The 12,438-nt window shown below is 54.4% G+C and overlaps 1 protein-coding gene across 1 annotated transcript; it reads right to left on the bottom strand.

Moving 5' to 3' along the window:
- Positions 1-4,714: 4,714 nt before the first annotated feature.
- RPL26L1 (ribosomal protein L26 like 1) lies at positions 4,715-10,873 on the bottom strand. Its single transcript, XM_055127174.1, has 3 exons — positions 10,569-10,873; positions 7,893-8,021; positions 4,715-7,772 (listed from the first exon to the last, which is right to left on the bottom strand). Exons 1-3 carry the CDS (start codon positions 10,734-10,736, stop codon positions 7,725-7,727), a joined length of 345 nt encoding a protein of 114 aa, XP_054983149.1. The 5' UTR covers positions 10,737-10,873; the 3' UTR covers positions 4,715-7,724.
- Between the last annotated feature and the right edge of the window lie 1,565 nt (positions 10,874-12,438).

The following is a 12,438-nucleotide window of genomic DNA, read 5'->3' as shown; positions in this document are numbered from 1 at the left end:
CCTGCAACCTGCCTTTGCTCCCCAATACCTCGTGACTTCCCGCGTACCCAGTAGAGGAAATTCCTAAATTAAACGGAAAATTAGGCCATTGCTAACTGGTGATGGTGGTTGGGGGGGACACCCCTGGCTCTAGGCCATGGGGTCACTCCCGGAATCACTCAGGGGCCATATACAGTGCCAGGATTCAAACCGGTGTTGGGGTGCAGTCCTGGCTATGCAAAGGAAAAGCGGCGGTTTCAGTGCTACTGGCCGTGGCTCAGCGCAGGCCAAGAGCGCCCCCTATCAGCCAATCTGCCCAGCACACTTGCTCGCAGAAGCCAGATGAAAATTCTGGGGACAACCAGAAGAGGAATCAATGACTCCAAAAATGAAGAAACTCTGCACTCACAGCTAACGTCTCCTCAAAACCCAAGTCAGACTCTGAGGAACGGGAGCTTGGGGCTGGGGAGTCCCCGAGAATCTCCCAGCAGGCTATCTATGCTGGCTTCTCTTTTCCAACTATCAGACGTGAGGCTGCTTTTCTTCTGTTCTTTGGGCCCCATCTGGAGGTGCTCAGAGGCTACTCCTGGCTCAGTGCTTGGGATCACAGGATCACGCACGCCAAGGGCAGGGCCCCTCACGTCTTTGTGACCCAACCCAGAGCTCACTCTCCTGCTTCCACCTGTCTTCCTTCGCTTGATCCCACAGTAAACGGAACGGACGCAGCATTTTGAGCATGCTACAGGGCCAGATATGAACTGCACAGTGTCACTCTTCGCTATATTCTTTCATTTCCTTCTTGAAGTCATTTTCATAAAAATATTACTAGGGCTGGAAAAATACAGGTTAAAGAGCTTGTCTTGTATGCAGCTGACCCAGTTCAATCTGGACACTGCATAGGGTCTCCTGAGAAACACCAGGAGTGATCCCTGAGCACAGAGCAGGAGGAAGACCTGAGCATCACTGCATGTGCCCCCAAACAAAAGAGTGCTATTTCTGCTAACATATTTTGTTTTTATTATACTATTTGAAAAGGAACTTAAAATAATTGGGCTGGAGAGATAGTACATCAGAAAGGGTATTAAAGGTACTAAAGGCATGCAAGGATGTCTTACATCCAGTAAAGCGGAGTTCAATACCATGGGCCCAGTAGGGTGTTGGGTCCAGGACTGATCCCTGAGCACAGAGCTAGGTAGGAGTAAGCCCTAAGCCCTGCCAGGTACAGCCCTCTCCACCCCTACCAAGAAAAGGTTTTGGGCCCAAGCTGGAGTGTACGCTTTGCACATAGGAGGCCTACGTCTGATCCCTGGGGCACCACATGATGTGGCCCCAAAACGAAACAAATGTTCCCAATGTTGCCTCTGGATTATGCCTAACAGTGCGCAGGGCACCCTATGCCAAGGACCAGAGCCAGCGCGTGCAAAGCAAGGGCGTCCACTCCCGGTACTTTCTCTGACCCAACAGTTCTTTTTCCTAATATCTATAAGAATCGCTAAAGGAAGCCTGGGGACTACCCCCGAGGAACGGCTCGCTGACCAGACCCAGCAGGTGTTGTGTGCTCGCAGGCAGGGGAGTTCTGCTGCCTCGCAGACAGAAGGCTCCACGGCGGGCCCCATCCGGCCCGACGGCAGGAGGAACGCAGACATCCAGAGCTCTCCTGACACGTGGGGAGCAGGGTAGAGAACTCCCAGCAATGCTCAGGGCTTTCCCCCTCGATACTCAGGGGTCACTCTTGGCAGGGCTCGGGGGACCTTATGGGGTGCTGGGGACTGAACCACGGCTGGCCTTGTTCAAGGAAAGCACCCTCCCGCTACCAGCGCTCAAACCCGGAGTTGGCAGTGCTCCCAAAATAGCCCAACGGGACTCACTCCAGTAAAAGGACATGGCAGCACACTGGAAGTAAAGGTCGGGGGACAAGGGTGTCACTCGAGGAAGGATGCTCACCCACCAGCCCGGGCTGGCCCCGGGCAGCTGGCAGGCCCCAGCCCCATCCTCTGCGGGCTGAATCCTTCCCTTCACTCAAGAATTAGCTTCTTTGATTTTCCCCATCTTGAGAAGCCCGTGTTCTCTCTCGAACACTTACCTTTCTCCGTTCTCACATCAATGTAAATTTCTTCCAATAAAAACTATTTGGCTTGAATCTCAAAATGGATTAGCTCCCTACAGAGATGTCTCTGGACCCAACCATTTTAGAATCCAGAAGCGCAGGGTGGCCGCCTTGGTGGTTGCGCCACCTCTCACGATATAATAAGCAATAGTAAATACATAATCTAGCCTCTGCTTCTGGCTGGCAGGCTTGAATGGAGGTGGGAAAATCTGAAATGATAGTGGTAGGAAGGTGTATGGTGGTGGGATTGGTGTGGAAATATTGAATGTAATTAATGTGAACAACCTTATGAAAATAAAATTAAAAAACTATCTGGCTTTGGGCTGGAGCAGCAGGACCGTGGGTAGTGGCTTGCCTTGCACACTGCCAACCTGGGTTTGATCCCTGGTCCTCGTCCACCAGGAGTGATCCCTGAGCACTGAACCAGGATTAAATCCTTAGCACCACTGTGTCGCCCAAAAACGAAAAAACTATTTTGCTTCATTGGAAAAAATTTTTATTTAGGCACTGAGATTTCCAGTATTGACAGTGGCAGGGTTTCGTATGTGGCACAGAAAGAAGCACAGTAAGGAAACAACACCAAAGACAACAGAAACCAAGAACTGACCTTGAACAAACCTGATGCCGATTTTCCCTAAAACACAAGGGCTAACAGACTGGAGATGGGGCCAGAGAGATAGTACAGTGGGCAGGGCCTTGCCTTGCACACATCCGACCTGGGTTGGATTCCTGGCATCCCATATGGTTCCCCAAGCACTGCCAGGAATAAACCCTGAGCATCACTGGGAGTGACCTCCCTCTAAAAAAAGCTGAAGGGTCTGGAGTGATAGCATAGTGGGTAGGGCATTTTCCTTGCACACGGCCGACCCGGGTTCGATTCCCAGCATCCCATATGCACCTCCAGGAGTAATTCCTGAATGCATGGGCCAGGAGTAACCCCTGTGCATCGTCAGGTGTGACCCACAAAGCCAAAAAAAAAAAAAAAAGGTAAATAAAAAGAGCTGAAGATGGACATCACAGAGGCTGAGGCACTTGCCTTGTATTCAACCCCCAGCACCACAGGGCGCCAAGTACCACAGGAGTGATCTCTTAGCTCTGCAGCTGTGGCCTGTGGGTTCCCAGCACACCCCCCGTGTCCCAATACCAACCGAACAGCATGGTTGGCTAAGTATCACTGGGATTGGCACCCTGGTCCCAAGCAGAACCTGGGAGCCCACCTAATTAAAAAAAGAAAGGTGGGGGGAGTGGCCAGAGCAATAATATAGCAGGTAGGAAGCTTGCCTTGCATGCAGCCAACCTGGGTTCGATCCCTGGCATCCCATAGGGTCCCCCAAACAATGCCAGTAGTTCCTGAAGGCAGAGCCAGGAGTAACCTCTGAGCACTGCCAGGTATGACCCAAAAAGGAGAAAAAAATAAAAGCCCAAGGACCATGGCAGGTTTGAACCCAGAAGCGTGTGGCTTTGAAGCCTGGACAGTGTCTCCTGCCTACTGTGAAGTGAAGGCCCCAAAGCCTTAAGGCATGTGATGCATCTGCTCAGAGAAAAATCCACTTCCTCTCCAGAGCAGTCACAGGGAGAAACAAGAGTGACGTGAACACGAGCGGTGAGCACTCTTGACGTCACAGCACACCCGGAAGCGGCCCACTCGAGCCTGGCCCGCCCAGAGCCTGCAGCCGCACTCCCGGCGCCTGGAGCCACGCACTCAGATGCAGCTGGCCTGTGCAGGCTGGGGCGTAGCGGCTGGTGACAGTGTCTCGCTCATCAACTGACACGGAGGCTTCGAGTGGATTCTCCTGCTCCTCGCACGTTGTCTCTCATGAGACGCCAACAGTGCAGAGAGCGAGGGAGGAAGCCCAGAGACACATGGAGGAGCCAGTGGGCTTCACTGCTTGTGCCCACGCCGCTGGCAGGTTAAGCGTGACGGCCGTCACATGCTCTGCAGCCACAGGCGCACTAGAAGTGGCACAAGCAGTACAAGAAAGCCCCTTCGGGCACAGCCCTTGTGGCCACGCTGCTTGGCACGTCCCTGCAGAGGGAACTGTGCTGGAGAAAGTGGGGATTGAGGCCAAAGGGCCAAACTCTGCTAAGAGGAACTGCATCCAAGTTTAGCTGATCGGGAACAGCAGAAAGTCACAGCCTTTGTCCCCAGTGGTGGCTGCTAAAACTTGGCTAAGAAAACCGATGTAATTCTGGTTGCTGGATTCAGTCGCAAAGGCGACATGCACAGCGTTCCATTAAGGTTGTTAAACGAGCTTATGCCTCTTTGGCCTTATACAAAGGTTAAGAAAGAACAAGATCCTAAGTTCCGATGATGAAGACACAGTAAATTTTCTTACACCCCTACCCCGCTCCCTGCCAAAAGAAGAAAGTGAGGAATAGAGTGGATAAGGCACTTGCCTTGCACGTGGCTTCCCTGGGCTCAATACGTGGCATTACATATGGTGCCCGCCCAGTGCCAGCAGCGACCCCTGAGCAAAGCCAGGTGTGGTGCAAAGGAAAGTGGAAAATGGCTGATCACTGATGGATTGGGATCGGATTTCAAGTCCTGGCTCCATCCCCTCAATTCCCAGGAACAAATCTAGGGTTTGTCTAAGGATGACTAAGCTCATTTTCTTCTATTTTTTAAAAAAAAAAAAAAATCTCTTTTCCTGAATGGGCTCAAATGGAAGTCACTCTGCTCTCAGGGATCACTCCTGGGGGAGCCCCGGGGATCCTATGGGGTGCTGGGCACTGAGATCAGGTCAGCCACACGTGCCAGGCCAAGGGCAGCCACTCTACACCCAACATGGAAATAATTCTGTCGGCGTTTATAAAGAAACCACAAAGTTGGGGCTGGAGTGATAGCACAGCAGGTAGGGCGTTTACCTTGCACGCGGCCGACCCGGGTTCGATTCCCAGCATCCCATATGGTCCCCTGAGCACCGCCAGGGGTAATTCCTGAGTGCAGAGCCAGGAGTAACCCCTGTGCATTGCTGGATGTGACCCAAAAAAAAGCAAAAAAAAAAAAAAAAAGAAACCACAAAGTTGCTCTAGCTTTGTGGTGAGAGGAATCACGGGCCCAGTGTGCTGTATTTTCAGTTATAGGTTATAGACCATCAAGGCCAAAGGAGAGGCTCTGGGACTGAGCCTTAAGTAGAAGCTGGACGTGGAGTCCACTCGGGTCTGAGGTACCGCAGCCGTGAGGGTGCCGGCCTCCGGTGATGGAGACGGAGGGGCGGAGGCTGGTCCGAGCACAGGCACGAGGCCTGAGAGACGCAGGACAGGTGAGGGGACAGGAGCCCAAGCCTGACCCGAGAGGAGGCCACTGCTCTGCAGGTCCAGCGTGCCAAAGGCACCCGCGGAAACCGGGTGTGGGGTGGCGGCTATCAAACACGCAAATTCACATGCAGTCAGGAACATGCCCTGTGTTTATTCATCAAGCCCACGGGAAGTATAAGAGGTCAGTTTACAGAGCGCCAGGCCAGTAACAAGACAAAAGGGGGAGGAAGCACAAGGGCCCAGGCACAGGCACCGCGCGGCCACGCTCACACCTGCATCTTCTCACTCAGCTCTTCCTTGTACTCGCCTTTTTCTTTCCCAACATGTCGGGATTTTGCTTTGTGTTCAAGAACTTTTTCCGGATCTCTGTCCAGTGTTAGCCTGGTGATGACCACCTGCGAGGAGTGAGGGGCTCACCCAATCCGCAGGCAGCATCCCCCACCCCCGCCTCCAGCTTGGACGCTGAGACAATTCCGCAGGGACAGGAAGTCCTGTGTGAGTGAGAAGACCACTGCCGACACGCCGCCCCGCCGGCTAGGGGATCCTCCTGGCTGGCAAACACATTTCTTAAACACAAAACCAACAAGCCCTGACTGCTGCTCACTGCTGGGTGGGAGAGCCAGGCTGAGCATCCTGCCTGCAGTGGAAGAACTTCTCCTGCAGCTGGAGAAAGCTCAGTGGGTAGGATACATGCCTTGCACACGGCTGGCCCCGGTGCAATTCCCAGCACCCCATATGGTTCCCCCAAGCCCTGTCAGGAGTGACCCCTGAACACAGAGCCAGGAGTAACCCCTGAGCACTGGATGTAGAACAAAACCAAAAACAAATCAAAAGAAAAGAAAAAGCTTATCGCGGGGCCTGAGCGATAGTCGAGCAGGTAGGGCATTTTCCTGGCATGTGGCCAACCCGGGTTCAATCCCCGGCATCCCATAGAGTGCCCCAAGCACTGCCAGGAGTAACTCATGGGTGCAGAGCCAGGAGGAACCCCTGAGCATTGCCAGGTGTGACCCTAAAAAGCAAAAAAAAAAAAAAAAAAGAGAGAAAGAAAAGGCTTATTGTAGGATAACATAGCCTCAGTAGTTTAGGTTTATTGGGTTACTCCCATTACAGTGCTCCTATTCCTCTTTATTTATTTGTAGCTTCTTTCTTAGTGTTCTGTTGACTTGTAAATACTGTTTTTCTCTTCTCCTTGAGTCCTTTGCATAGTTTATTCAGAGCAAGTCCTTTTTGTATGGATACAGGAAGACTTAACAAATGTTATGCTTTTGTAACCTGGGAGTCATTTGACTCTACATGATATTTTCCTCCAGGGCATCTGTTCTCTTACCTAAGCCTCAGCTGCCCTTACTTCCTAGCACCCCCAAAGCACGGTCCCGACGTGGGACAAGAAGGACCCAGGGCAAGCGGTGAGTTGTGTGCTACCCTGGCATCGAGATGGGCCTGGCCAAAGTGCCTAATGCTTAACTATAAGTTAAGAGCTTGATCATGGACAAATGCTGTCATGATCCAAACAGTGATACTAGATTTGGACCCTGCTAGGGTGAGGAATGATTAATCTGGCCTGAGTGCTGTGGTCTGAGCCTGTGGCAAGATGTTGCCAGGAGAGCTGCCTTGCAAGCCTCAATGTATCCCTTGCTATGTCCATACAAAAATAACTAGTATTGAGATGTTAATAAGTTCCTGGACTAAGGAAAAGAAAAAAACCTTAAGAGTGAGGAAGGGCTTTGGAGTGCCCTGCCCTCAGGAAGGGCTTTCTTATGTTAATTTGGCTACCTGGCTGGTTGTAGCCTAGAGGGCAAGGTGGGAGAGACAAGGAGGAGGAGAGAGAGAAGCCAGAGAGAGGCAGAGTTGAGCAGTAGATCCAGAGAGAGGCCGGAGCTGGGAGTGCGGGAGATGAGAAAGATGAAAGATTGAATAAACGGTAACTAATCAGCAACCAGCTTGGTCCTCGTTCTTCCTTCGCCTGTCCTTGACCACCGGCCGTCCCGATCCAGTCCACACACTGCGGTTCCAGAGCACCGAACGCGGGTGGTGAGACAGAGCCGCCTAGAGAGCCCTCGAGTGCACTCGCCCCCTCGGCGAGCCTTAGTTTTTTACAGCTTATCACATTGAAGACGGGTTGCTCTCTGCTCCCTTGGCAGAGTGACATGTGGGAACCCCTGGCCCGGCCCCGGGCTGCAGACAGCCTTTACCAGGACGGCACACAAGGATCTGAATCTGAATCACGATGATACCATCAGACCACTGCATCAGTGGAGCCTGCCCGGGCTTCCGGCCCCGAGTGGTGCCTTGCTGGGGTGAATGCCCACGTGGGTGGTCGCGCGACTGGCCTTCTCCTGCTGCACCGCTCAATGTAGACGACGTATTTCTTTCTGTACACCTAGACCATCTCTCCGATTTGTTGGCCTTTGCAGTGCCCTCGAACCACCTAAGAGCAACCCCAAGAGAGCCTGAGCCCCATCCGGAACACGAGCAACAGATCGCCAGAACCCGCAACTGAACAGAAAAGCCTCCAGACAAAGGCAGACCGCCCCCCGGGGCTACTCACCTCCTCTTGTAGATTCTGTTCGATTCCAAATTCCACAGAAAATTCTCGGCCTCGATGCCCCCCTCCTCCTTTTTGTTTTGGGGCCATACTCAGGCTCTGCTCAGAGATCACTCCCGAGGTGCTGGGGGACTAGGCGAGTGAGCCGGGGCTGGCCACGCCCACAGCCTCTGGACTCCCCTACTCGCCAGGCTAACCGATAGTGTTTTCCATCTTCCAGAACTCACTTGGGCATATTTCTGAATACACATTACACCCCAACCTAAGCAAACCCTGGAGGCTAGAGAGAGAGAGAGAGAGAGCACTGGACGCCCACAGCATGACCCTGGCTCCAAGCCTGACCCCACACACGCTGCCCACACACTGCCAGGATGGTGCCTGCCTGCCAGTGTGGCCCCGAAACGAAACACTCACCCAACTGCTCTTCCCCTTCTTGCTCTTCCCTTCCTCTCACTCCTGTAGCACCTTCGGGCTCCATCAGCCCTGGCTCCCTAGATTTCCCTCCTCCAAACAGCCTCCAGCCTCAGGGCCCAGAGCCCGAGATCAGACGTTCCTGATGGAGGCTCTGATGGACGGCTTTGGCCTGCCACCGCTTCTCAGGAAAAGAAAAGAAAATACTGCCTACACCCTACTTTCCTAAAAGCAGCAAAGAGAAAGTGTCCCCAGTTGTCCTAGAGGCTACTAGTGGCCCCCAAGACCATTCCAGTGCTGTCCTAGGTGGTCGTGGGGGGGGCAGGTACTACCCACTTTAGAAACACTCCTTAGAGCGGCACCAGATCCTTTAGCCTTGACATTCTCTAGGCAGTCTCGGGAAGGATAGCTTTGCCACGCCCCTGGGGAAACACTCGGGAGGGGGTGGGGCTGCTCCCAGCACCGTGCTGGGGTGCCTGGGTGCATCACCTGCACAGCAAGCACCTGAACCTCAGTTCTACCTCTCCCACCCTGGAAACATGGGGCTCGTTACAAGTGCAAAGAGATGCTCAGGCATCCAACATGGATCGGAGGCGGCCAGGGATGCTGCTAAACAGTGTCCAAAATGGACTGGGGGGTCCCCACAGCGGATGGGGGGCTAAGATCAACAGTGCCAGGCTGTGAGCACCACAGGAGGGGAGCCTGGAGTCTACACCACTGTCAGAGTTGGGGAAGAGCTCTAATACACACACCCCTGCAAGGCATGAACTGGGGTCCTGCCTGAGTCCCTCCCCCTCTCTCCCTCCCGGCCCTAAACTCCAATCAGAGAGGCCTGGGGGCTCAGCCCCTCCCTGCGCCACATTTTCCTAATCTGCTGTCTCTGACTGGTGGTTCTCCGATTCCACCCCACCCCAGGTCCGGCCTTCACCAAGTCAGCAACACCAAAACCTAACTTGAGACAGCACGTCGCCCAGCTTCAAAGTGCACCCTGATAATAAATTATTATGAACAACTTTATAAATAATTGAATTAAATTTTTTTTTGCTTTTTTTGGGTCACGCCTGGCGATGCACAGGGGTTACTCCTGGCTTTGCACACAGGAATTACCCCTGGCGGTGTTCAGGGGACCATATGGGATGCTGGGATTCGAACCCGGGTCGGCCGGGTGCAAGGCAAACGCCCTACCCACTGTGCTATTGCCCCAGCCCCAATAATTGAATTAAATTTAAAAAGAAAAAGTGCACTCTGAGAAATGCCCAGTGAGCTAGCAGCAAGGGTGGTGCACTGGGGGGGCGTGACCAGCAGTCAGGAGCCCTTTCCGGTGTGAGGCTGAGACCCACAGGGGTGCCCCACGCAGAATAACCTAACCTTCCTCTGCTAAGCAACACCCCGGGGAATGCCTCCTCTCTGGGGGGGGAGAGGAGCAGTTTGGGCCATCCAGGAGGTGCTTGGGAGACGGTGGGAGACAGTGAATTCCAAGATAGAGCTGGGGTTGGTCACCTGCAAAGCAAGTGCCTTGACCTGTGTTCTATCTCTCTGGTCCCCGGGATGCTACTTGAACATTCTTACTAAGGGTGCAGCGGCCAGGGTGCTTGCTCAGCACGCAGCCAACCGGGTTTTGATCCCTGGTATCCTGAGCATCATGGGAGCAATTCTGGAGCACAGAGCCACCTGTGACTCCTGAACAAAAAAACTTATTAAAGACCTCAACTGAGGTCCAGGGATGTGGCTCAGTGGCCGAGCTCTTGCCTTACAAAGGTGAAACCCTGGATTCAGTTTCCGGCACTGCAAGGGGTCCCAAGCACCCCCAAAAAGCGACTCCTGGGCATCAAGCCAGTAGTCCTGAGCATTGCTGTGTGGCCCCCAATCCAAATACAGATGCATATCAACATTAAAAAAAAAAAAAACTGATGGGGCTGGAGCAATAGTACAGCGGGTAGGGCGTGTTCCTTGCATGCAGCTGACCCGGGTTTGATTCCCAGCATCCCATATGGGCATCTGAGCACCGCCAGCGTTGATTCTTGAGTGATTCCTGATTCAGGAGTAACCCCTGTGCATTGCCAGATGTGACCCAAAAAGAAAAATAAAAAAACTGAAAGGTCAACTGAAATGCACTGCACTAGGTCCCTGGGGACTCTGGGTACCCTGGACTCGGCCTAGGCGCGTCCTGAGGGTGGGGGCGAGTGAGCCCATGCCTCCCCCACGCGCAAGCACCCTCGCGCCGCTCGGGCATCCCCTGGACGACGCGCAGCCGGGCGGGCGACAGACCTGGACCTCGCCGTCCTTGCGGATGGGCATGGAGGAGCGCACGCTGTACTTCTGCCGCAGCTCCTTGGACAGCGGCAACACGATCTCCCGGCGCACGTGCGAGGGGGCGTTGAAGTGGCGTTTGCGGTTCTTGCTGCGGTCCGAGGTGACGACCGGGTTCAGCTTCATGGTAACGGTCTGCAGGAGGGCGGGGAGGCGGGGACAGGGCAGGGGTGCTGGGTGGGGGCCGCGGGCTCCTCTCCGGGCTCGTGCTCCCCGGGGGCAGGGACCCAGAGGACAGAGGTGCGGGCTGCAGAAGCAAAGCACGGGGGGGGGGGGGGCCACGCGGGGGGCGCCCGGGTGGGGGGGAACACGCGGCCGCAGCACCTCTGAGCATCTCTTACCCGGCTCAGCGCGGGCTCCGGGGCTGCGCACGCAAGACAGGAAGTAAGGTTTCCGCAGCGCGCATGCGCAGAAAGAAAAACAACCCCCTCCTCCTTCACCTGGGAACGAAGCTGCAGAGCGCCTCCCGCGGCTCGGGGTGGAATCGCAGCACTTCGTTCTGGGCTCGGTGGGGTCTGGGAACCGGCTGTGCCTCGGTTTCCAGGGGTCCAGCCTGGACCCGCTGGGGGCAAGGGGAGAGGCATGCTACTCTAGGCCTGCGAGGGGGGGGCCTGTTGTTACTCCTTTTAGCTAGGGACGCAAATCACCTCTTTCCTGTCCCTAAGTATTTCACCACCCACATCACGCTAGGCAGAAGTTGCCCAGGCGTGCTTTTGAAACGTAGCTCATGCTGCAAACGCAATTTGCTAACCTGCTCCTCCCAAATCACGGAGAAGCATGTTCAGAACGCAGACCTGGAGGTCCGGGGCGGTAGTACCGCGGGTAGGGGGCTCGCCTTGCACGTGAACCCACCTGGATTCCAGCACCGGTATTCCGTATTTTCCCTCAAGGGCCACCAGGAGTAATTCCTGAGTGCAGAGCAAAGAATAAGCCCTGAGCATCCCCGGTGTGGCGGGAGGGGAAAAAAAAAAAGCAGGGGCTGGAGAGATAGCACAGCGGGTAGGGCGTTTGCCTTGCACGTGGTCGACCCGGGTTCAAATCCCAGCATCCCATGTGATCCCCTGAGCACCGCCAGGGGTGATTCCTGAGTGCAGAGCCAGGAGTAACCCCTGTGCATCGCCAGGTGTGACCCAAAAAGCAAAAAAAAAAAAAAAGCAGAAAAGCATAAGACTCGGGGCTGGAGTGATAGCACAGCGGGTAGGGCGTTTGCCTTGCACGAGGCCGACCTGGGTTCAAATCCCAGCATCCCATGTGGTCCCCTGAGCACCACCAAGGGTGATTCCTGAGTGCATGAGCCAGTGACCCCTGTGCATTGCTGGGTGTGACTCAAAAAGCAAAAAAAAAGAAAGAAAAGCAGAAGACTCTGAGAAGAGCTTGCTCCAGGACCCGCCTCCTACCTAGCTTTCACGATGAAACTCAGCGGACGACGCAAACTAAGTTTTCTGTGTTTTGCAGTAAACACGTGCACTGCGCCACTGAGCTCGGGTTGCAAGACCTGTCGGCTGACTTTTTTTTTTTTTTTTTTTGCTTTTTGGGTCACACCCAGCGATGCTCAGGGGTTACTCCTGGCTCTGCACTCAGGAATTACTCCTGGCAGTGCTTGGGGGACCATATGGGATGCCGGGGATTGAACCCAGGTCGGCCGCGTGCAAGGCAAACGCCCTACCCGCTGTGCTATCGCTCCAGCCCCACGGCTGACATTTTTTAGGAAAACTGTCCAGAGCGGAGTTCCCAGGCCCGGCCCCACCCCGTGCAGGCCCCGGAGCAGCGCCCGGGGAAGCAAAGGATGCAGACTGTGCAGGCGTCATTCTCGGGACAAATTGGCTCG

The sequence above is a fragment of the Sorex araneus genome, chromosome 2, assembly GCF_027595985.1.
Source record: "Sorex araneus isolate mSorAra2 chromosome 2, mSorAra2.pri, whole genome shotgun sequence".
Taxonomy (NCBI): Eukaryota; Metazoa; Chordata; class Mammalia; order Eulipotyphla; family Soricidae; genus Sorex; species Sorex araneus.
Note: the sequence above shows the minus strand (reverse complement) of the source record. Positions and strands in the feature narration are given on the sequence as shown.